Source organism: Amblyraja radiata, chromosome 7 (genome assembly GCF_010909765.2).
Source record: "Amblyraja radiata isolate CabotCenter1 chromosome 7, sAmbRad1.1.pri, whole genome shotgun sequence".
NCBI lineage: Eukaryota > Metazoa > Chordata > Chondrichthyes > Rajiformes > Rajidae > Amblyraja > Amblyraja radiata.
Window position 1 is genome coordinate 84,755,981 of NC_045962.1, and position 14,574 is coordinate 84,770,554.

Sequence of the window (14,574 nt, forward strand, 5' to 3'; positions counted from 1 at the left end):
TGACAATAAACAATAGGTGCAGGTGTAGGCCATTCGGCCCTTCGAGCCAGCACCACCATTCCAAATGTTAATGGCTGATCATCCGCAATCAGTACCCCGTTCCTTCCTTCTCCCCACATCCCCCGGCTCTCCGCTATCTTTAAGAGCCCTATCTAGCTCTCTCTTGAAAGTATCCAGAGAACCGGCCTCCACCACCCTCTGAGGCACAGAATTCCACAGACTCACAAGTCTGTGTGTGAAAAAGTGTTTCCTCGTCTCAGGGTGGGACACACCTTTGATTATGCTGACTGCTTTTGCAAGGCCGCGTGAAGTGTAGAAAGAGTCAATGGTGGAATGAGAGAAGTGAGGGAATGAGATTCTCCATTGCAGACTAGGCAAATATGGGCATGCAATGACCATGGATGACAGCAAAGGTCGACAGAAATGCTGGGGAAACTCAGCGGGTGAGGAGGCATCTATGGTGCGAAGGAATCGGTGACGTTTCGGGTCGAGACCCTTCTTCAGATGACAGCAAGATCTGGTCTAGTGTACACCATACCACCAAAGGAAAATGGGGGCGGCACAGTGGCAGAGCTGCTGCCTCACAGCACCAGAGGCCTGGGTTCAATCCTGACTACGGGTGCTGTCTGTACGGAGTTTTTACGTTCTCTCCGAGACCACGTGGGTTTTAACCTGGGTGCTCTGGTTTCCTCCCACACTCCGGATTTGTAAGTTAATTGGCTTTGGTATGAATTGTAAAGTGTTACAAGTGTATAGATATATAGAAAATAGATGCAGGAGGAGGCCATTCGGCCCTTCGAGGCAGCACCTCCATTCATTGTGATCATGGCTGATCGTCCCCTATCAATAACCCGTGCCTGCCTTCTCCCCATATCCTTTGACTCCACTAGCCCCTAGAGCTCTATCTAACTCTCTCTTAAATCCATCCAGTGACTTGGCCTCCACTGCCCTCTGTGGCAGGGAATTCCATAAATTCACAACTCTCTGGGTGAAAAAGTTTTTCCTCACCTCAGTCTTAAATGACCTCCCCTTTATTCTAAGACTGTGGCCCCTGGTTCTGGACTCGCCCAACATTGGGAACATTTTTCCTGCATCTAGCTTGTCCAGTCCTTTTATAATTTTATATGTTTCTATAAGATCCCCCCCGCATCCTTCTAAACTCCAGTGAACACAAGCCTAGTCTTTTCAATCTTTCCTCATATGACAGTCCCGCCATCCCAGGGATCAATCTCGTGAACCTACGCTGCACTGCCTCAATCACAAGGATGTCCTTCCTCAAGTTAGGAGACCTAAACTGTACCCAATACTCCAGATGTGGTCTCACCAGAGCCTTATACAACTGCAGAAGAAATGTAGGATAGTGCTAGTCGACGGGCGATCCTTGGTCGGCACGGACTCGATGGGCCAAAGGGTTTGTTTCCGCGTTGTATTTCTAAACTAAACGGGGAAATAAAATAGCAAAATTCTTTACCTTTTTGTGCCATTTGGAGTCACATCTTCTTTTTGAGGAATAATAAATCCAGCCAGATTCAGAAGATCACTGATCATCTGCCCCTTGATGTTAACATCCAATGAGGAATTTGAATGGAGGCTGATGAAAAGATAAGAGAAAATTGAAAGTTACACTGGCTCAGTACCAAAGCATAACATATGCCTACATCAGCTGCTGCAAGCTAAAACTATACCAGAAGCAAAGATTTTTTTAAACTATAACTTGTGTTACAGTGGCGCAGCGGTAGAGTTGCTGCCTCGCACTCGGGTTTGATGCAGACTACAGGTGCTGTCTGTGCGGAGTTTTTTACGTGTGTAAGAAGGAACTGCAGATGCTGGAGTAACTCAGCGGGACAGGCAGCATCTCTGGAGAGAAGGAATGGGTGACGTTCTGGGTCGAGACATCTTCTACGTCACCCATTCCACTCTCCAGAGACGGTGCCTGTCCCGCTGAGTTACCCCAGCTTTTTGTGTCTATCTTTGGAGTTTCTCTCCGTGACCACGTGGGTTTTCTCTGAGATCATCGGTTTCCTTCCACACTCCAAAGGCACACCGGTTTTGTAGGTTAATTGGCTTGGTAACAGTGTAAATTGTCCCTAGGTACGCAAAAATGCTGGAGAAACTCAGCGGGTTCAGCAGCATCTATGGAGTGAAGGAAATAGGCAACGTTTCGGGTCGAAACCTTCGGCCCAAAACGGTGCCTATTTCCTTCGCTCCATAGGTGCTGCTGCACCCGATGAGTATCCAGCATTTTTATGTACCTTCGATTTTCCAGCATCTGTAGTACCTTCTTAAATAAATTGTCCCTAGTGTGTGTAGGATAGTGCTAAAGTGTGGGGATTGCTGGTCGGGATGGACTCGGAGGGCCGAAAAGCCTGTTTCTGTGCTGTAACTCTAAGCTAAGCTCCCAATTAGATTACTTTCTATTTTGCAAATAAGCCTTCAAAAAAACTAAATAAAAGGTTGATGTTGGAAATGTGAATTAAAATGTCAGAAACATTTAAATCACCAGGCAGCACTTGTGGTGAGAGAAGTGGAATTGAAAGTTCAGGTCAAATGAGACTCCATCTGAATATTATCTATCAACTCGCCTTGACAATAGACAACAGGTGCAGGAGTAGGCCATTCGGCCCTCCGAACCATTCAATGTGGTCATGGCAGATCATCCCCAATCAGTACCCCGTTCCTGCCTTCTCCCCATATCCCCTGACTCCGGTATCTTTAAGAGTCCCATCTAGCTCTCTCTTGAAAGTGTCCAGAGAACCTGCCTCCACCGCTCTCTGAGGCAGAGAATTCCACAGACTCACAACTCTCTGTTCCCTCGTCTCTGTTCTAAATGGCTTACCCCTTACTCTTAAACTGTGGCCCCTGGTTCTGGACTCCCCCAACATCGGCAACATGTTTCCTGCCTCTAGCGTGTCCAAACCCTCAATAAGATGCCCTCTCATCCTTCTAAACTCCAGCGTATACGAGTGCTTTGGATGGCACAGTAGCATGGCTAGTAGTTTAGTTTAGTGTAGTTTAGAGATACAGAGGAGAAACAGGCCCTTCGGCCCACCAAGTTCACCCTGACTGGTGATCCCTATATACACTAGCACTATCCTACACACAAGGGACAATTTACAATCTTTACCAAGCCAATTAACGTACAGACTTGTACATCTTTGGAATGTGGGAGGAAACTGGAGCTGCCGGTGAAAACCCTCCACGGACAAGTGGAGAACGGAAACTCCGTATAGTCAGGATCGATGCCGGATCTCCGGTGCTGTAAGGCAGCAACTCTACCGCTGCGCCACTGTGCCGTCCCCTAGGTAGATCCACTTGCTCATAGCGCCAGAGACCTGGGTTCCATCGTGGCCGCGGATGCTGTGTATGCGGAGCTCGCACGTTCTCCGTGACCGCTGGAGTTCACTGCGGGTGCGCCGGTTTCACCCCACATTCCAAAGACGCGCGGGTTTGTTTGTAGGTTAATCGGCCTTCTGAAAATTGCCCCTGGTGGATGAGAACGTGGGCTAACATAGGACAAGTGGGAGACGGTGATCGGCGGTCTGTGTGGGCCAAGGGACCAGCTACCACACGGTCTCCTCACAGTAAGCTAAAGTAGGACTCCTTACACCATGAGTCATTAAAGACATTTTTAGTCGATGCATTCAAAACTTTCAACTACTCTAAAGATGAACTAAAGATTTACAGGAACACTTATGTCAAGTTGGTTTCTTGCGCCTTCTGGTGGTCAGTTAGAAAAGGCATTGCAGGAAAAGGAAACCAAGGAACTAAGGCACGGTTGCGCAACGGTACAGTTGCTGCCTTACAGCGCTGACAGCACCAGAGACCCGGGTTCGATGCTGACTACGGGGGCTGTCTGTAAGGAGTGGGCCCCCCGTGACCAAGTGGGTTTTCTCCAAGATCTCCGGTTTCCTCCCACACTCCAAAGGCACACAGGGTTGTAGATTAATTGGATTGGTATAAATGTAAGTTGCTGTGTGTGTGTGTGTGTGAGATAATGTTAGTGTGCGGGGATCGCTGGTCAGTGTGGACGCGGTGGGCCGAAGGGCCTGTTATCTCTGAACTAAACTAAGAATTAAACTCAACTCTTCTTGGCTGTAATACGCCCTTTGAGCATCCCCATTACCACTTATTTCATTCAACCTTTTCTGCTTAAGACTGATTTCAGCTATGTACACGATGATGAAAAAAAAGCAGGTGCTGAAACAGAATGAAAGCAAGCTTCTGCAGAGAATAGTCACAGTATTGAGTATAAATGTCGGCAGGCCATGTTGCAGTTTCATAAGACATTGATGAGGCCACATTTAGAGTTCTGTTCTGGGTACCATGCGATAGGAAAGATGTTGTCAAATTGCAAATTGGAATAAACCAGCATTTAAGAGGATGTTGCCAGGTCTCGAGGGCCTGAGCTATAGGGAGAGGTTGAGCAGGCCAGGACTCTGACGATGATCTAATCTAATAAACTAAAGGGCCTGTCCCACGAGCATGCGACCTGCATGCGGCAATCGCGACCAAACCGGAAGCGGCGGCGCACGGAGGTCGAGTGAGTGACGTGAAGTTCGAGCGAAGTTCCCAGGTGACGTACGGCGTCGAGACACTGCGTACGGCGTCGAGGCGGCTGCGGGCCGGCAGGCCGTTGCCGCGCGGAATTTTTGAACACGGTCAGTTTTTCGGAGCCCCGCGCGATGTCGGGACCAGCTCCGCACAACTCCATACGGCTCCGTCGATCGAAGTGGGACCGGCCCCGCGAGGCCGTACGGCTCAAGCGACCACGTTAGGTCGCGCTTGCCGCATGCAGTCACATGCTCATGGGACAGGTCCTTAATAATCTAATGACTCTGATCTAATAGAGGTGCATAAAATCACGAGAGGAATAGATCGGGTAAACGTACGGAGTCTCTTGCCCAGAGTTGGAGAAACGAGAACCAGAGAATAAAGGTTTAAGGTTTGGGGGCGATTTAATAGGAACCTGAGGGATACCTTTTTTTTACACAAAGGGTGGTGGGTGCATGGAACGAGCTGCCGGAGGAGGTAGTTGAGGCAGGTACTATTGAAACGTTTAAGAAACGGACAGGCCCGTGGGTAATTTAAGAAAGAACTGCAGATGCTGGAAAAATCGAAGGTAGACAAAAATGCTGGAGAAACTCAGCGGGTGAGGCAGCATCTATGGAGCGATGGAATAGGTGACGTTTCGGGTCGAGACCCTTCTTCAGACTGATGTGGGGGTGGGGGCGAGACAAAGAAAGGAAGCGGAGACACTGGGTTGTGGGAGAGCTGGGAATGGGAGGGGGAAAGTAGTTTACACCCCAGTGGTATGAACATTGACCTCTCCAATTTCAGGTAGTCCCTGCTTTCTCCCTCTCTCCCTTCCCCTTCCCAGCTCTCCCACAGCCACTGTCTCTTCCTTTCTTCTTCCCGCCCCCCCCATCCCACATCAGTCTGAAGAAGGGTCTCGGTCCGTGGATAGGTTTAGGGGGATATAGGCCAAATGCAGGCAGGTGGGTGGGACTAATGTAGATGGGGCATGTTGGTCGGTGTGGCCAAGTTGGGCTGAAGGGCCTGTTTTCAAGCCATATGACCCTATGACTACAATAAGAGTTGAAAGATCTTTCAGAAGAATGCACCAACTTGCCAGTGCCGAGCTTAGACACAACATCAATTAAGGTAGTTGAACATTTCAATGGTTATACTGATACCTTGGTGAGATGTTGACTTCTAGAACCCACATTTTCAAGTTCTCGTCCAGCATTATGTCAAATCCAAAGAGCTCGTGGCAGGTGTAACGGTTTCTTACATACAGGTTTATCTGACTATTCACGAAAGATTCAGAACTGCAAAGCCAAATACACAAAATGAATAAAAACTGAAACCGGCTACATTCATGTCAATGAAAAAACAATCTTAAGTTAACAATGGTCACTACATTGAGTGAATCGAGATAGAGGGTGGAACTTCACAAGATGTTGGTGAGGCCGCACATGGAGTATTAGTTTTGATCGCCCTGCTATCGGAACATTGCCATTAAGCCTTTATAAATCAGAGCATTGAGTATAGAAATTGGGATGTAATGTTAAAATTGTACAAGGCATTGGTGAGGCCAATTCTGGAGTATGGTGTACAATTTTGGTCGCCTAATTATCGGAAGGATGTCAACAAAATAGAGAGAGTACAGAGGAGATTTACTAGAATGTTGCCTGGGTTTCAGCAACTAAGTTACAGAGAAAGGTTGAACAAGTTAGGTCTATATTCTTTGGAGCGCAGAAGGTTAAGGGGGGGACTTGATAGAGGTCTTTAAAATGATGAGAGGGATAGACAGAGTTGATGTGGATAAGCTTTTCCCATTGAGAGTAGGGAAGATTCAAACAAGAAGACATGACTTGAGAATTAATGGACAGAAGTTTAGGGGTAACATTAGGGGGAACTTCTTTACTCAGAGAGTGGTAGCTATCCAAATACAGAAAAATTAATAGCCTATATATATAACATCATTTTGGATAAGGAGAATCCAATAACGGAAATATATCGTCAAGCATGGGAAAATGAAATGGGATTGGCTATAACAAAAGAAAACTGGGAAGAAAGTCCACAACGAATACACCGGTGTTCATTAAACGCCAGACATATACTGATACAATTTAAAGTATTATATAGGTTACATTATTCGAAAACTAAATTAAATAGTATTTTTCCGAATCTCTCCGCTATTTGTGATAAGTGCAAGAAAGCAGAGGCAAATTTAATACATAGTTTCGTTACATGTCCTAAATTGAATTATTACTGGACAGAAATTTTTAAAGTTATTTCTGAAGTCATCAAAGTTAAATTGGACCCTAACCCAAAGCTAATAATATTTGGAATTCCGGATTTACATCTATCACTTACAGTAAATCAAAGACATTTCTTTGATTACTGTTTGATAATTGGGAAAAAAATCATATTGAAATTTTGGAAGGGAACATTATCCCCCACAACCAAAATGTGGGCAACAGAGATGATGGAGACGTTACATCTGGAAAGAATTAGATTTGTCCTATTGGACAAGTATAATTCTTTTGAACAGATATGGTCTCCATATATACAGTATTTAGAGAAGTAGCTGTTCTTGGCAACACAGCTCGGCGTGCACCCTGCGGGATTTGGTGAGAATAATTCATTTTTATATTGGAATTAACATATATGTCTTTATTGATACTATCACTTGTAGTAGTGTTATTAATAATACATATTGTGGTTTCTCAAATTTTTTTTTTTTTTTTTTTTTCTTTCTTTTTTTTTCGTTTCTCTTTTCTTTTTTATATATAATCAAATTATTATTTAATCACTCTCTTAATGATTTATAACTGTTCTATTCTTTCTCTATCATTATTTCTAAAAAAAATAGTAGATAAGTATTACTAGTGTTTTACTTAATGCAAATTGAATTAATTTGATGTAAAGTTGTTTGAAGCATTGTAATTGATTACCTTTAATAAAAAAATATATTAAAAAAAAAAATAAAATAAAAAAAAAAGAGAGTGGTAGCTGTGTGGAATGAGCTTCCAGTGGAAGTGGTGGAGGCAGGTTCGATTTTATTATTTAAAAATAAATTGGATAGGTATATGGACGGGAAAGGAATGGAGGGTTATGGTCTGAGTGCAGGTAGATGGGACTAGGTGAGAGTAAGTGTTCGGCACGGACTAGAAGGGCCGAGATGGCCTGTTTCTTTTTTTTTTTTTTTTTTTTTTTTTTTTTCCACAACACATATATCTTAATACATTTTTTTGTACCGCTTCATTTTTTTTTTTTTTAAAGCTTTAAGAAAAAGATAGAAGTAAGGAAAGTAAAGAAGGTGCGCAAGAGTTGTGAAGTGCAAGAGAGTGTTGGGAAAAGAAAGCCCCTTAGAAAAGAAGTTAGAGAAGGAAGCAAAGTAAGAAAGTAGACCCTAGAAAAGAAAGAAAAAGAAAGTAAGGACAATCGCTCTATTATAACATTAAACTCCACAGAAAGACTACCAACCAAGTCTGTTTTTGTTGTTTTATCTCCCAATGCCAGGTCCTGATACCATTTATTTATTTATTTATTTTTAAAATTACTATTGCACCTCAGAGATGGCCTGTTTCCGTGCTGTAATTGTTATATGGTTATTAAGCTGGAAAGAGTTCAGTTTAGTTTAGTTTATTTAGTGTACTGAGATGGGGCTCATGTTGTCGACCTCCCCGTGGTGAACCCTGTCAACTGACCCGAGTCAGGCGAACAACAACAAACAGAGACAGCAGCAAGAATAATGCAACCTCAGTTGCTGCAGCTTGCAGCCCTAGTGCAACCTGTCACCTCGGCTTGCAGCCCTAGTGCAACCTCAGTTGCTGCAGCTTGCAGCCCTAATGCAACCTCAGTTGTCGCGGCTTGCAGCCTTATTGCAACCTCAGTTGCTGCAGCTTGCAGCCCTAGTGCAACCTCAGTTGCTGCAGCTTGCAGCCCTAATGCAACCTCAGTTGTCGCGGCTTGCAGCCTTATTGCAACCTCAGTTGCTGCAGCTTGCAGCCCTAGTGCAACCTCAGTTGCTGCAGCTTGCAGCCCCAGTGCAACCTCAGTTGCTGCAGCTTGCAGCCCTAATGCAACCTCAGTTGCTGCAGCTTGCAGCCCTAGTGCAACCTCAGTTGCTGCAGCTTGCAGCCCTAGTGCAACCTCAGTTGCCACGGCTTGCAGCCCTAATGCAACCTCAGTCACCTCGGCTTGCAGCCCCAGTGCAACCTCAGTTGCTGCAGCTTGCAGCCCTAATGCAACCTCAGTTGCTGCAGCTTGCAGTCCTAGTGCAACCTCAGTTGCTGCAGCTTGCAGTCCTAGTGCAACCTCAGTTGCTGCAGCTTGCAGTCCTAGTGCAACCTCAGTCACCTCGGCTTGCAGCCCTAGTGCAACCTCAGTTGCTGCAGCTTGCAGCCCTAGTGCAACCTCAGTTGCCACGGCTTGCAGCCCTAGTGCAACCTCAGTGCAGCCTTATTGCAACCTCAGTCGCCGCGGCTTGGCGCCAAACAGGAGCGTTCGCCCTTGTTAGGGGCGGGCATCTACGGATGTGGAACCGGATGGCATCACCCTGCTGCAGCTAGAATGCGGAAGGCCTAACTGGCTACAGCGCCTGGAGGGTGTTACATAACTTCTGCTGCCTCCAACGCAAGGAGAAGCAGTGTACTGAGGTACAGTGAAAAGTTTTTGTTGCGTGCCAACCAGCTAGCGGAAAGACAATACATGATTACAACCCAGCCATTCCCAATATACAAATACATGATGAGGGAATAACGTTTAGTGCAAGGTAAAGCCAGTAAAGTCCGATTAAATGTGTAGGAAAGAACTGCAGATGTTGGTTTAAATCAAAGGTAGACGCAAAATGCTGGAGTAACTCAGCGGGACAGGGAGCATCTCTGGAGAGAAGGAATGGGTGACGTTTCGGGTCGAGACCCTTCTCAGACTGATGTCAGAGGGGTGGGCGGTAGGTACAGAGATAAAGTGTAGTTGGAGACAGTAAGACTGGTGGGAGAACAGGGAAGGTGATAGAGAGAGAGTGAAAGCAAGGGCTACTTGAAGTTAGGGAAGTCAATGTTCATACCTCTGGGTTGTAAGCTACACAAGCAAAATATGAGGTGCTGTTCCTCCAATTCTCCCAGGGCAGAAAGGCCAGATTGGGAATGGGAGGGGAAGTTAAAGTGCCGAGCGGCCGGGAGATCAGGAAGGTTTAGGCGGACTGAGCGGAGGTGTTCAGCGAAACGATCGCCGAGCCTGCGCTTGGTCTCGCCGACGTACAGCAATTGACAGCTGGAACAGCTGATACAGTAGATGAGGTGGGAGGAGGTGCAAGTGAACCTTTGCCTCACCTGTAAAGACTGTCGGGATCCTTGGACGGAGTCGAGGGGGGGAGGTAAAGGGACAAGTTGCATCTCCTGCGGTTGCAGGGGAAAGTGCCAGGGGAGGGGGTGGTTTGGGTGGGAAGTTGACCAGGGAGTTGCGGAGGGAACGGTCTCTGCGGAAAGCAGGAAGGGGTGGAGATGGGAAGATGTGGCCAGTGGTGGGATCCCGTTGGAAGTGGCGAAAATGTCGGAGGATTATATGTTGCATGCGACGGCTGATGGGGTGGAAGGTGAGGACAAGGGGGACTCTGTCCTTTAGAATGGGGGGAGGCGGAGCAAGAGCGGAGCTGCGGGATATCGAGGAGACCATTGTGAGAGCCTCATCTATAATGGAAGAAGGGAACCCCCGTTCCCTAAAGAACGAGGACCTCTCCGATGCCCTGGTATGGAAAACTTCATTCTAGGAGGAATTGGGACCAGGGGATAGTCTTTACAGGAAGCTGGGTGGGAAGAAGTGTAGTCTAGATAGCCATGGGAGTCAGTGGGTTTGTGGTAGATGTCGGTCAATAGTCTGTCTCCTGTGATGGAGACAGTGAGATCTAGAAACGGTAGGGAGATGTCGGAGATGGTCCAAGTGAATTTGAATGCCGGATGGAAATTAGTGATGAAGTTGATGAAGTCAGTGAGTTCTGCATGGGTGCAGGAGGTAGCCACCGATGCAGTCATCAGTGTAGCGGAGGTAGAGCTCGGGGATAGGGCCAGTGTACGCGTGGAACAAGGATTGTTCGACGTACCCTACAAAGAGGCAGGCATAGCTGGGGCCCATGCTGGTGGCCATATCTACGCCTTGGACTTGGAGGAAGTGAGAGGAGTCAAAGGAGAAGTTGTTGATGGTAAGGACCAGCTCTGCGAGGCGGAGGAGAGCATTGATAGGCGTAAATTGGCTGTTTCTGCAGTCGAGGAAGAAACGGAGGGCTTTAAGCCCTTCCTTGTGGGGGATGGAGGTGTAGAGTGACTGGACATCCGTAGTAAAGATGAGGGAGTACACGCGGCTTGTACGGCTTGTACTCGCTAGAATTCAGAAGATTGAGGGGGGATCTTATAGAAACTTACAAAATTCTTAAGGGGTTGGACAGGCTAGATGCAGGAAGATTATTCCCGATGTTGGGGAAGTCCAGAACTAGGGGTCACAGTTTAAGGATAAGAGGGAAGTCTTTTAGGACCGAGATGAGAAAATCATTTTTCACACAGAAAGTGGTGAATCTGTGGAATTCTCTGCCACAGAAGGTAATTGAGGCCAGTTCATTGGCTATATTTAAGAGGGAGTTAGATGTGGCCCTTGTGGCTAAAGGGATCAGGGGGTATGGAGAGAAGGCAGGTACAGGATACTGAGTTGGATGATCAGCCATGATCATATCGAATGGCGGTGCAGGCTTGAAGGGCCGAATGGCCTACTCCTGCACCTATTTTCTATGTTTCTATGAGTGAGGGCCTGGCAAATGGAAGTCGTTGAAGAGACGAAGAGCGTGTGATGTGTCTTGGACATAGGTAGGGAGGGATTGGTCCAGTGGGGATAGGATGGAGTGGAGGTATGAGGAAATTAATTCAGTGGTCGAGGTATGTGGAAATGAATGTCCGATTAAAGATAGTCTGAGGGTCCCTGATGAGGTAGATAGTAGTTCAGGACTGCTCTCTGGTTGCAGTAAGGTGGCTCAGTTGCTAGATAACAGCTGGGAAGAAAAACTGTCCCTGGATCTTGAGGTGTGCGTATTCACACTTCTATACCTTTTGATGGGATAGGGGTGAAGAGGGAGTGGCCAGGGGGCGACTCGTCCTTGATTGTGCTGCTGGCCTTGCCGGTGTGCGTGAAGTGTAGATGGAGTCAATGGAAGGGAGACTCAAAATGCCGGAGTAACTCAGCGGGACAGGCAGCATCCCTGGAGAGAAGGAATGGGTGACGTTCGTGCAAGGCCGTTTCGGGTCGAGACCCTTCTTCAAACTAGTCATCAGGGGAAAGGAAAATAGGAGATGTAGAGAGATAAAGAACAAGGAATGAAAGATAGGGGACGCTGCTCTGTGCAGCAGCCATGTCATGCAGCTCGTCAGTTTTTCAACCTTTTTTTATTTTTTTAGTATGTTTTAAAGTCTGTATTTAATGTTTCTTTGTGTGTTTTATGTGGGGGGTGGTGTGGGGGAAACCGCTTTGGTCGCCTCCTCCACGGAGAGGCGAGTTTTTCCAGGTCGCCTCCTCCGTGGCCTAACATCAAGGATCGACGCGGCCTTTCCCGGAGACGCGCCCGGGGCTTCAGCGGTGGGCGCAGCGTGGACTCTCGGCGTGGAGCGGGCGACCCTCGCTGGGGCTCGCTGGAGGGGAGCGCTCCGTTTCGCTGACCCGGGGCAGCCGGCAGCCTGAAGTCGCAGCCTGAAGCCGCGGTCTGCAGAGCTCCAGCTGGTGCAGCGTCTACAGCCCGGGATCTCACGTTGGGGACCCGGGGGAAGAAGAAGCCATCACTGCCGGCCCGCGGCCGACTTCTACCGCGGGTCCGGCATGGACTTACCATCACCCCTGGAGGGGAGCTTCGACCGCCGGCCCTGCAGTCTACGGTGCTTCTGGCTGCGGCGGGGACTTTAAATCTCGACCGCCGGCCTGCGGCCTACAACAACTTAAAGCCGCGGTCTCCGGTGAGGAAGAGCCGATCCTGGACTGACTCTGGACTCTGGACCTGACCACGGGGGGGAAATGGAGGAGGACTGGCCAAATTTTGTGCCTTCCACCACAGTGATGAATGCTGTGGTGGATGCGTGTGTTACAGTTTTATTGTGGTTGTGTGTTCTTTATTATTGTATCGCTGCAGACAACCCAAATTTCCACCAGCCTGGCTGTGTGGCAATAAATTATATCTAATCTAATCTAATCTAAATATGCAAACCGGTGATAAAGGAAACAGGCCTTTCGTTATAAGCTGTTTGTTGGGTGAAGATGAGAAGCTGGTGCAACTTGGGGAACATGCAATGGTGGGTTTAGAAACATAGAAAATAGGTGCAGGAGTAGGCCATTCGGCCCTTCCAGCCTGCACCGCCATTCAATATGATCATGGCTGATCATCCAACTCAGTATCCTGTACCTGCCTTCTCTCCATACCCCCTGATCCCTTTAGCCACAAGGGCCACATCTAACTCCCTCTTAAATATAGCCAATGAACTGGCCTCAACTACCTTCTGTGGCAGAGAATTCCACAGATTCACCACTCTCTGTGTGAAAAATGTTTTTCTCATCTCGGTCCTAAAGAATTGTGTGATGGTCTGGGCTGTGTCCACAATTCGTTACAATTTCTTGTGGTCTTGGATGTAGCTGTTCCCAGACCAAGCTGTGACCGGTCCCAATAAAATGCAGAGACGAGTAACAAAAGTCATTTGTTATACCTAGACAGGTGTTATTACTCACGCTATGATTGTTTTAATGATCACATCCTTCATTTGTTCCTGTAATTGTTCGATCTTCACTCCCTTTTGATTAAGATACAGCCACAGCGCCTTAAGACTCCTAGAAAGGAGGGGGAAACAGCAATGTGTACCATCAGTTTCACCTGTACGTTGAGTGATAAAACCAAGCGAGAAGAGCAATTTTGAAGATACGAAAGACAAGCGTGGCTGGGAAATACTTGACATGGGACGGGAAAGAATAGCTTCAACAACACGATGTCAGGGGTTATGGGGAGAAGGCAGGAGAATGGGGTTGAGAGGGAAAGTTACATCAGCTATGATTGAATGGGGGAGTAGACTTGGGCCGAATGGCCTAATTCTGCTCCTATTACTTGTGAACTTATCAATAGACAATAGGTGCAGGAGTAGGCCATTCGGCCCTTCGAGCCAGCACCGCCGTTCAATGTGATCATGGCTAATCATTCCCAATCAGTACCCCGTTCCTGCCTTCTCCCCATATCCCCCGACTCCATTAGCTTTAAGATCCCTATCTAACTCTCTCTTGAAAGTATCCAGAGAACCGGCCTCCACCGCCCTCTGAGGCAGAGAATTCCACAGGCTCACCACTCTCTGTGTGAAAAAGTGTTTCCTCATCTCAGTTCTAAATGGCTTACCCCTTATTCTTGAACTGTGGACCCTGGTTCTGGACTCCCCCAACATCGGGAACATGTTTCCTGCCTCTAGCGTGTCCAAACCCTGAATAATCTTATACGTTTCAATAAGAATTCCCTCTCATCCTTCTAAACTCCAGAGTGTACAAGCCCAGCCGCTCCATTCTCTCAGCATATGATAGTCCCGCCATCCCGGGTATTAACCTTGTAAACCTACGCTGCACTCCCTCAACGCGGTGGCGCAGTATAGAGTTGCTGCCTCACACGCCAGTCCCGGGTTCGATCCTGACAACGGGTGTTGTCTGTACGGAGTTTCTACCTTCTCTTCGTGACCGCGTGACTTTTTTCCGGGTACTCCACTTTCCTCCCACACTCCAAAGAGGTACAAGTTCAAGATTCAAGAGGGTTTATTGTCATGTGTCCCAGATAGGACAATGAAATTCTTGCTTTGCTTCAGCACAACAGGTTGTAGGTTAATTGGCTTTGGTAAGAATTGTAAATGGTCCCAAGTGTATAGAATAGTGACAGTGTACGGGGATGCTGGCCAGCTTGGACTCAAGTGTATGCTGTACGCTGTACCTTTAATCTGAAATAAACTAAAACAATCCTGCTCAGGTGGACGGAACCTACCCCGCCCACTCATACACAATGGCTGACAGATATTA

At 47.4% G+C, this 14,574-nt stretch overlaps 1 protein-coding gene across 3 annotated transcripts in view; it reads right to left on the reverse strand.

Moving 5' to 3' along the window:
* ttll4 (tubulin tyrosine ligase like 4) overlaps window positions 1-14,574 on the reverse strand; it is a 111,146-nt gene that overhangs the window by 22,070 nt on the left and 74,502 nt on the right. For all 3 annotated transcript variants that reach the window (XM_033024884.1, XM_033024885.1, XM_033024883.1), the window contains 3 exons: window positions 13,261-13,359; window positions 5,694-5,828; window positions 1,472-1,591 (listed from right to left, as the gene is read on the reverse strand). In XM_033024884.1, coding sequence (XP_032880775.1) covers window positions 1,472-1,591; window positions 5,694-5,828; window positions 13,261-13,359 — 354 coding nt within the window. The remainder of the gene's footprint in view (window positions 1-1,471; window positions 1,592-5,693; window positions 5,829-13,260; window positions 13,360-14,574) is intronic.